The sequence below is a fragment of the Mchenga conophoros genome, linkage group LG14, assembly GCF_057382185.1.
Source record: "Mchenga conophoros isolate Kocher_MC1m ecotype Shallow Benthic linkage group LG14, M_conophoros_male_GT1.1, whole genome shotgun sequence".
Classification (NCBI taxonomy): Eukaryota; Metazoa; Chordata; class Actinopteri; order Cichliformes; family Cichlidae; genus Mchenga; species Mchenga conophoros.
In genome coordinates, this window is record NC_140539.1 from 6636638 (window position 1) to 6647093 (window position 10456).

At 41.8% G+C, this 10456-nt stretch overlaps 1 protein-coding gene across 4 annotated transcripts in view; it reads left to right on the forward strand.

The window, feature by feature from the left end:
- LOC146559162 (unconventional myosin-Ic-like) overlaps positions 1-7565 on the forward strand; it is a 63526-nt gene extending 55961 nt beyond the window's left edge. For all 4 annotated transcript variants that reach the window (XM_085244936.1, XM_085244938.1, XM_085244939.1 and 1 more), the window contains 14 exons: positions 814-931; positions 1783-1896; positions 2041-2117; positions 2217-2285; positions 2387-2471; positions 3038-3197; positions 3325-3408; positions 3495-3588; positions 3664-3719; positions 3797-3932; positions 4064-4134; positions 4236-4333; positions 4478-4577; positions 5267-7565. In XM_085244936.1, coding sequence (XP_085101062.1) covers positions 814-931; positions 1783-1896; positions 2041-2117; positions 2217-2285; positions 2387-2471; positions 3038-3197; positions 3325-3408; positions 3495-3588; positions 3664-3719; positions 3797-3932; positions 4064-4134; positions 4236-4333; positions 4478-4577; positions 5267-5293 — 1289 coding nt within the window. In that variant the 3' untranslated portion in view covers positions 5294-7565. The remainder of the gene's footprint in view (positions 1-813; positions 932-1782; positions 1897-2040; positions 2118-2216; positions 2286-2386; positions 2472-3037; positions 3198-3324; positions 3409-3494; positions 3589-3663; positions 3720-3796; positions 3933-4063; positions 4135-4235; positions 4334-4477; positions 4578-5266) is intronic.
- Positions 7566-10456: the final 2891 nt, after the last annotated feature.

Below are 10456 nucleotides of genomic sequence, written 5' to 3' on the forward strand. Positions count from 1 at the left end.
ATTGCCCCCCTACAACAAAATGATGGTATTTTTGCTGTTATTACTACCAGCTGCCATCACCACTCTAAGTGATGATAATAAAAACAGTTGACAGATGTGAGCTTTCTACTCTTTAATCTGTTCAAACAAAACCAGTGACTTTACTGGACATTTACAAAGAAGCCTGTTGTTTTGGTGGAGACCTGTGCTAATATTGTTTTCCAATTGCAAAGCTTACATTTAGGTGTACTTCATAAATTTAGATTTCAACAGCATGAAAATGTTTCAAGTGCATGTAGTAAGTTTTAATTCTGCTTTATTTGTATCTGTTAATGTTTCACACTATATAAATTCAGATTTTCAAAATAAAATACTCCTGTAATAAAGTTGTTTTTTGTTGTCAGCTCGATTCAGATTGCTATGAGTGTTAGTATTTTTCAGAGGGTCAATGTCAGCTTTATGCAATACTTTTAGTAAAAGGAGCTTCAACAAGATAATAATTTCCCCACAAACCTCACATTCATTCTGATATTTCAAAAATTCTGACCTAAGCAGGTTGGATTTGGGGTTGTTGTTGTTTTTTTGTTTGTTTGTTTTGTTTTTTTCTGCTCCATCAGTAGCTGCAGTGGACCTCTCCGTGTGGTCGTCAGTATATCGGACCAGCCCTTTGTTTCTCTCCACAGTTGGCCTTTTGTTGGTTTCACACTCTTTCTTTGTCCTGTGTCACTCCCACTCCTGCTGCTTAGCATTTACTGGTTTTCTCTGGTTCATTTTGCTCTGCTGCCTTTCACATTTTTCTCACTGAGCCTGCTCTCCCTCTGCTCTCCGTCACAGGTCGATTTGATGAAGTATTGATCCGTCACCAGGTCAAGTATCTGGGACTGATGGAGAATCTGCGGGTGAGGAGGGCAGGCTTTGCCTACAGACGCCGCTACGAGGTGTTCCTGCAGAGGTGATCTGCCACCGCTAACATGTCTCCACAACATCTGCTGGTGTCATCGCAGCTATCGGTCACAAAGATTCTCACATAGAAACACATTAGTTTTAGTAATTCATTGAACATTATTAAGTAAAACTATTTAGATTCGTTCATAACTATGGAACAACGTAGTATTGAGCTTTGCATTCCATTGGATACCTCAGTACACTATAGTAGCTTTTAACACCTACCAAAAGTCTCAATACCTCCTCCTCATACCCCAAGTCATTGGCAGCAAAACAAGAAAAAAGTTCAAAGCTGCTCAAAAGTGACTATTCCCAGTATTTAAACTCGATTTGAATGACAGTAAACCCATGCTGGTGTAGAGCTATTATTCTTCTCTCAGGTGAGAGGCCTTTTAAGCCAAAGTGTCTTAAATCACCTTCTGCTATCATTGCTAACTTAATTTGGAATAGAGGTTGAAAAAAAGAAGTTTCCTGAAGCAAAAAAGGGGAAACAGAAAATTCCTTGTTACTTCCTGTGACGTTAGGCAAAAGCACTAAATCCTCACAGGTCAGAGGCTGGAAAAAGGGATCATTTGGCAGTCTTACTACAGATAAATCAAACAAAGCTTACATATTGCACATTATTTCTCTGACTGGTTTGTGCTCGCCTGAGGCATTTATTTACCTGTATGTCTTTATCTGTTAAAAAGCGGGTCTCTGATAATGATCAGGCAGAGGTGAGACAAACAAATAAAGGCTGGCCTCCAAATAGAAACTATAGAAATAGCTGGCTAACCTGCTGTCTTATAAACAGCCAGACCCTTTTAGTTTTTGATTTAATTCAAATGATTACTTTGTTTTTTTTCTTTTTATGTTTAGATACAAGTCCCTGTGTCCAGGCACGTGGCCTAACTGGGACGGGAAGCTGTCAGATGGAGTTTCCACATTGGTCAAACACTTGGGATACAAGCCTGAGGAGTACAAAATGGGCAGGTCAGCTGCACTGTCTGATGAAGATGTCAAAACTAATCTGTCATATCTGGCAGCTGTCACAGATCCTGTAGAATAAGAAGCACTGTCCCATATTTTGACTTTCTTTATTGTGTCTGTAATTCCATGTCTTTCATAACCACTTAGATCCAAAATCTTCATTCGCTTCCCAAAGACCTTGTTTGCCACAGAGGATGCACTGGAGACCAGGAAACACAGTCTCGGTAAGAGTTGGCAAGTCTCGATCTGACGCATCAATGCCGTTATATTGCTGACAGACAATGTGCTGCAGGTTTGAGCTTGTTGCCTCTGTCCCCACACAGCCACCAAGCTGCAGGCGGGGTGGAAAGGCTACAGCCAGAAGTGCAAATACCAGAAGCTCAGAAACTCAGGTAGGGAGGTTTATATAAAGTTTATACACGAGATACATGTGTATCTCATATTTACAGTAAATCTGAACCATTTATTTATGTGAATTTGCTGTATCTGGCAGCTATTGCAGTCCAGGCATGGTGGAGGGGGATCCTGGCCAGAAGAAGGGCCCAGCGCAGACGACAGGCAGCAAATACAATCCGCAGGTACAGATTATACCGGATCCAACCAGTAGATGGTGCCATACTTTAATGAAAACGTTTATCCATAGAGACCAAGTTTTTGTGTCAGAGGCTGTGGACCATTGGAGCAGCCTCAAGTGGAGATTAGAGGAACTGCAGCTTTTTGGCACTTTAGTATTGCCAAAGGATTGTGCTTACGCGTGACTGTGAAATGTAAAGTATGGGAAGCTCTGTTTGGTTTCATTTAAACATATTTAATTACAACCTTATTACCTTACCTCATTTGCCTTAATTACTAACAGTCAGATTTTGTGTTTTACTCAACAGACTTGCTTTGAGGATCAGTCCTAATAATAATCATTTAAGTAAAGTGAAACAAAATGCAGAATAATTGTCAGGGAGACAATGAAGTAAATGAATTGGAAAAAACAAATCATTACATCCTGAAAGCTATGAAAGTTCCAATGAGTTCTTTTAAAAAAAAATATAAGGGTGCTGTTTCATTCTAATGTTTCTCTTAGGATTACTGTGAAGAAACTTTATGTTGCTGGTTTTTGATGATTCCAGCTCCTTTCTTGTCTCTCCATCAGGTTCATCAAAGGCTTCATCTACCGTCACAAGGAGCGCTGTCCAGAGAACGAGTATTTCCTGGATTATGTGCGCTACTCTTTCCTCATGAACCTCTGCAAGAACCTGCCCAAAAATGTCCTGGACAAGAGCTGGCCCACTCCTCCAGCTGCTCTCACTGAGGTCAGAATTCAGATTTGACTGAAAAATGTTCATGTAAATGTTCTGTCTGGTAAGACCTTCTCATATAGAAAATGAGTGAAAATTGAAGCCAGTAGTCAAGTAATGTGAAACCTCTGTGTGTCTGTAGGCGTCTGAGCATTTGCGTAAGATGTGCATGCAGAACATGGTGTGGAGTTACTGCAAGAAGATCAGTCCTGAGTGGAAACATCAGGTGATGACTGCCCCGCGCTCTCTATCACACTGTAAGTTTTCTGGTTTGCTGCTTGCTTCATTCACATCACTCTCGCCTTTGAATAGATGGAGCAGAAGATGATTGCCAGCGAGATCTTCAAAGACAAGAAGGACAACTACCCACAGAGCGTGCCCAAGCTGTTTGTCAGCACCAGACTCGGTAAGCCATTGCTCACTCTGCAGCCAACGGGCTACAAATGCTTTCAGATCAGTGAATGTGTCTGCTCTTATTCAGATGGCGAGAACATTAACCCCAAAGTTGTGCAGGCTCTGGGCAGTGAGAAGATGAAGGTTAGTGAAGCTTTAGACAGTTTTAACTACAAGCTCAGCATCAGCATGTACTGATCTTCCTGCGCTTTTGTCCCCAGTATGCAGTGCCGGTCACCAAGTACGACAGGAGGGGCTACAAGCCCCGCCCCCGGCAGCTGCTGCTCACTGCCAACAGTGCCGTTATTGCAGAGGAGGGCAAGCTCAAGCAGCGCATTGACTACGGCGCTCTGAAAGGTCAGAGGTCAAAAACAGACAGACGCTTCTCGTGTCTTCTTGTCTTTTAGCGGGTGTTTGTCACATGATTTGGAATAGTGATTGACATTTTGAAAAGAAAATAGCCACTAATTGTTGTGCTGTGTTTGCAGGCATCTCCGTCAGCTCTCTTAGCGATGGCGTGTTTGTTCTGCACGTGCCCAGTGAGGACAACAAGCAAAAGGTGAAGATGAGGACACCTAACTGCTTTGCTGCTGTTTTGAAGAAGGAAAAAAAAAGTCCCACAGAAAAAACTAATTTGCGTCTGCCTGTGTTTCCTCGCAGGGAGATGTGGTTCTGCAGAGCGACCATGTGATCGAGACCCTGACCAAGATCGCCATCTGCGCTGACAAAATCAACACCATCAACATCAACCAGGGCAGGTGAGAGGCAGAAACACACACACTGTTCCCCACAAAGCTGTGCACGGTCTGCACTGGTAATCTCAGGCTCCTTTCATGTTAATCATTCTGGAGTACTTTATGAGTTCCTTCATGATTCTCACTGCCCCTCTGTTGCTTCCCCAGTATAAAGTTTACAATGGGTCAGGGAAAGGAGGGGATAATAGATTTCACACCTGGATCAGAACTGCTGGTGGCCAAAGCTAAGAATGGACACTTGTCTGTGGTGAGTGTGCTTCATCATCTTCTGCATCATTATCAGTTCTATGTCTTTGTCAGCAAAGTGTTTACAGATGTTTGGGGGGGGGGGGGTTGTCACTTTGTTGTATACTCGTTTTTCAGTCTGCATTAATGAGTGCTGGTGCAGCTTCAAAGGGTGTATCTACACATCATTCACAGTTCTAAAAAAAAACATTTAAACCAGCTTTCTTTTAATTGGTAGCCCGACCACCTGTCCAACAGTGGGTGGGTGGAGCATCTGCGTTCAAAGCCAGAGCAGTGTGCGTGAGATGACCATATTAGGTTGTAGTAAATACACGGCAGACTGGTCCACATCTTAATGCTTTTCAGCATTCTTTATTACTATCACACACACGGTTGCTGTACAAACCACAGCTACAGCTCAACATACCAACAATAACACTGACAGGAGCCAGTGCAGACTTTAAAGCCAGAGAGGCGTGATTGCAGCTGCTGCTCAGGTGTGTCCACCTCCCCTGCAGTGGCACCACAGACCATGCCCCGCTCTCAGTGATGTCATATAGATGCAAGCTTTGCTGACTGATTTGAATCGATTTACTGATCCTGACTGTTGTTGTATGCTATTCAACTGCTGTGAATAAAGATTTTGGTGTAAAGCAGTACACAGTAGTTTCTGAGTTAAGGTGAAACGTTTCTCCTCCGGCTCCCTTTCAGACGGCTCCCAGGCTGAACTCCAGATGATGGCCACTCTGACCACACACACCAGGACCCATGTCCTCCTGACCTCTGCCATCCACCAATCACATGACTGCAGACTCCACTCTGCTTAAGCCAATCAGATGCAAACTGTCACTAGATGGGTGGCATGTGTTTCCGATTTAAACAAAAAACAATAAAAATCCAGCTAAACTAATTGATATATTTATGTTTATAGATAATATTTTTGGGATTAATACTGTTTAATGCTGTTTAAATATTCTGATTTTATATATGAGGCCAAGGGATAACAAATATATTTGGTGCAATTTTCTTGCACCAGCTGTTTATTGTGCTTTATATGGGAACATGACCAAGAAAACAATAAGGAAAGTGTTAGAATAGAAGACAGTGAGATGAAGGGGGCTGTTGTGGATCAAAGTCAGGGTCAGCTGTTGCCTCTTTTTTTTCCCTGTTTACTTTTTTATTTTTATTTTGCTCCTTTGTCTGCCTGACACTGCTTCGTTAACTGGGCGAGTTATTAAAGCTGTATCTTGTTGCGGAGTGTTAAGAACAAGGTTTGACAGCATGTAGGACAGATGCTGGGAGGTTTGACGAGGAGGAACAGGAACTTTTCGAACATTCAGTAAAGATTTGAGGCCAAAAAAAACTTTTTAGTGTCAGATGTGGCTGAAAATACCTTAAAGAGTTCAATTTACTACTGAATACTCTTCAGAATCTTTATTTGTACAGTGTTTGAGTAAGAAGAGAGGTAATTGTGAGAGAATCGCAGCAGCATGTTCCTTAAATGCTGCAAGAAAAGAACAAAGTAAGTGAGACGGGTTTGTGGAAAAGGCAAGAGAAAGACGGGGAGAGAGAAGTGAGGGTGCAGCAGTGGTTTGCCTTGATGCTAGGTGCTTGTGCCTTTCTCTCTGACTTTATTTACAACAGTTTTGCAGCTCTTCACCGCCGTGTGAGAACCATGACGCTCCAATGAGTCGAGTTAAGTGCAGATGGGAACCTGCCATCCTCTCAGTGAACGTTGGATTAACACCAGCAGCAGCAGCATGTACAGCACACACCAATTGTTCACCACCACAGAGTCCCTCCATCACTATGTCTGCCCTCCGCTCCACCCTCCACACTGCCTGTTACACTCAACTAACCAGGTGTTGCTACACCTAAATAGGCTTTCACCAGTCTGACAGCTAACAGCATTTTGGCTTTTAAAAATAATAATAATAACTTTAGCCCTGTGAGACTAAATTTTAAAGCTGTATTTGGTTCAGCAATGATTGTACTATATTGGGCTATGTTAAAACGCCAAAAGATGCTATTAATTGATGAGAAGATTGAATTGACAAGAGTCTCATGTCTTAATTGTAAATATGTAGCTACATCCAGCTTGATTTAGGAGAGAATAATGGCACGGTTTGTGGGAAAGACTTTGGTTTGATTTATGGGAAATTTCCAGGAAATCTTGTTTGTTAAAAGCCCTCCTACACATTTGGTTTTGTAATCGTTAATGAAGACAGAATGTAACTCTGAGCTTTATATCTCCAATATAGCCTATTGGAAGGCTAACTCTTTTCTTTGCAATTATAATCAAGCTAACAGTTTCCTCGCTGTAGCCTCATGATGTTCATTCACTCTGTCACAGCAGAAGTTGTTCAGGTGTAACACATCCTGTAGTCCAGTTCAGACATTTCTGTTTAGCCCTGTCTTACCTCTGATTCTCCCTGAAGCCTGCAGCTGAGACCAAAGATGGGGGAAAGGTTTTGCTCTGGAAAACTTATGAGAGCAGCTCCAAAATGTTTCCACTTGATGTCAGAACTTTGTCTCTGAGTGCTGCTGCTGCTGTGTGCATTAGCCAAAGGCCCTGTTGATTTCTAGTGATTATGTGTTGTATGATTAATATGACGTTATGGTGTCGTACTAAATGTTGTTGGAGATGTAAATGTCCATTTTTGTTGTGTTTTAAATGAGCGACTCAAGCCAAACGAGGTTTGATGATGTGAAACGTTTTGGGGAGAAGAAGCTTTTTGGTGTTTGTTAACTCAAACTTGTCCATGTGCCTTTGTTAGTATAGCAATATAAGACGTGTCTGGGAAGAGGAAGACCTCTGTTAGCCTGCCTGGAGATGTTTCCTCTCTGTGTATAAGCTTTATTCAAACCAAGTCTGTCTGTTGATTCACAGATACACTCTTGTTATCACTCCTGAGTTACTGTATCCACCAAACCAATGTAGAATTCTGCCAACACACTAAACCATGACATAGAATTTGAAGAATGAATAAATTTGAAAATTAAAAACAAACTGGCTGTGTCTGCTGGATGTTGCTTTTTATGTGTGTGTGACCTATCCTTTTTTCCAAAGGGGTTGTTAAGTAGCCCAGAGTTAATAAAATGGCAACAACATGCAACCCTGCAGGGTCCAGAAATGCCTGCTGATGTGTTCTGGGTTTTTTTTCTAATATTTTCCAGGTTGGTTTACAATGTGAACAAGACCAAATGCAAATCTCAGAGTTAGGGTGTGTAACCAAGATTGTAATTTATTTTTTTTAAGATACCTGAAAACATTCATATTTATAAATGATTAGCAACTGAAACTAAACACGAAACGCTTAAAGTGAACCGGTTATGCAAATCCATATAATAAACCCTCATCTGCCACTTTATTAGGTGCTAGACCTGAGTTGGACCCCTTTTGTTTTCAAAGCTCTTTTTAATTCTTCGTGGCTTCGATTCAGCAAGGTGCTGGAAACTTTCCTCACAGATGGCTTTGTGGCATGTGTTATCCTGCTGGAAGCAGCCATCAGAAAATGCTACACTGATCATGAAGGGATGGACATGCTCCGCAAGAACACTCAGGTAGGCTGTGACATTTAAGCAGTGTTCAGGATGTACTAAGGGCCTAAAGTGTGCCAAGAAAATAGCCCCCACACCATCAGGCCGCCACCTGCAGCCTGAACCATTGATACAAGGCAGGATGGATCCATGGTTTCATGTTGCCTACACTAAATTATGACCCTACCACCCAAATGTGGCAGCAGAAATCGAGACTCATCAGACCACATCCATGTTTTTCCAGTCTTTTGCTGTGTGATTTGGTGAGTTGTAGTTTGTTTCCTATTCTAGCTGGAAGGAGTGGTACCCAGTGTGTTCTTCTGCTGCTGTAGCCCATCTGCTTCAAGTTTAGACATGTTGTACATTCACAGATGCTCTTCTGCATATGTTGATTTAAATGAGTGGTTATTTCCTTTGGTCACACTGCTTTGAGCAGATACTAGTCTACTCTGACCTTTGGCATCAATGCTGGATATTCTCTCTGTAAACAGTAGAGATGGTTGTGTGGGGATATCTCAGTAGATCCATTTTTTAAATACTCAAACCAGCCTCACTGGCACCAACAATCAAAAATCAAGTCACTTAAATCACATCCTCTCCTCTTTCTGATGACTAGTTTGAGCATCAGCAGGTTGGTTTGACAGATGTGTCCACGACCAAATACATTGAGTTGTTGCCATGTGATTGGCTGATTAGATATTTATGTTAAAGAGCGGTCGATACAGTGATCAGTGAGTGTAAAAGGTTTAGCTGATAAGCAAACTGATTGGTGAGTGTTATACAGCGTGTTTCAGATAAACAGGTCATTATGTGCACAAATGACCCATGTGAGGCAAATGCTCCACCCACCTGCCAATCAAACTTTCTCTTTGCGAGGGACAGCCAATCAGGAGAAAGTTAGCTTAAAGTAACATGAACCGAAATTACTACTTTCAGTGTTCAGTGGATGAACCGAGGAACCGCACCAGGCCTCGGTATATGATTAATAAGGATCGTTTTCAATGTTGAAACATGGAAAACTACTCCATTAGAGTCCAACAAAAGTAGTATAGAGGTAAAAACTGTCATTACAGGCCTATTTAAATTTTTTAAAAATCTGTTAAAAATAAGAAATCAAATTAAACATCAAAATGATGGAACAGTAACAAGTTGTATTGTTATATTGACAGGAAACAACAAAGCTTATAAAAACTGTCAAACACCTCCCTATACTTCATGGTGTAAGTGTATATGCTGTGCAGCTGCTCAAGTTCACCCTGTTGTATCAATCATTAACTAATTTTTAAAAAATCCAAGTTGGATGTTTTATAAAATACAGATCAAACTGATAGCATCAGAAAACTGTTTTCATGCACAAACTGCACTGCAGGCAGTGAGTCAGAACCACAACGGCTCATATCATATTCTTCATTTAAACCATGTGGGGGATAGAACCACATGCAGGAGTCCAATCTGATCCAAATTACCTCCTCAAAAGAGCAGGAATGGTTGTGTCTGTGCTACAAAATACCTAACATGTCACAAAAGCAGTGATCTCCATCTCCAAAGTGTCTGTTGTTGTGGGGAGGATGAAATAGGAATGGAGCTATCTGAGTCCCACTGAAAATGCTATGTCCAGATTAACACAATCAACTTTTTGGAATTGAACGTGCATCAAGACCGTTATCTCATGGTAATTTGTTTGAATCTGATTCAACAGACTCCTTTAAATGGCTCCACTGATCACGTGAGTGCTGATTATGTGATTCTGCTGTCAAACAGTTTAGAGGTCTGTGCTATAGTAAACACTAGGTTTCCCGCTGAACCTTTGAGAAGCACGTTTTCAGTGGTTTAACTGTCTGTATAATCTCTGCACTGCGCTGTCATGGTTTGAGGCAGCCAGCAGGTGTCGCCCACTGAGAATACTCCCCTGGTGTTATTTGCCCTCCTCAGAGGAGCTTTTTCCTCTGGACCATGTAAACCCTCCTCTCCTGTAGTTCAAGGAATCCTGCATTTGGCACGAAGCTGAAAGTAAACAGGGTGTCACCTCATATTCTGGTGGATTTATGGGCAATTTGTGGCTTACATAAGCACACACACCTCACGAGGCTTTTCAGAAGTTTCCTAGTTTACCGTAGCCCACTGACACCTTTAATGCAGATGCAGAACATTTTTTCCTCCACAGATCACAGCTGGACAGTCTGGGTTGTGCTGTCCTCTTTATGACACTGTTTTTGTTTCACAGTGAGAGCTACATAATGACCAGCTGTTCAGTCCTTGTCCAAACAAGCCCCCACAGTATATTTCTTAATATATTGTGAAACAGTGCACATGTATAACATTGGAGCGCTCTGATTGGCCACGGCTGGTCTCTAGCTCAGC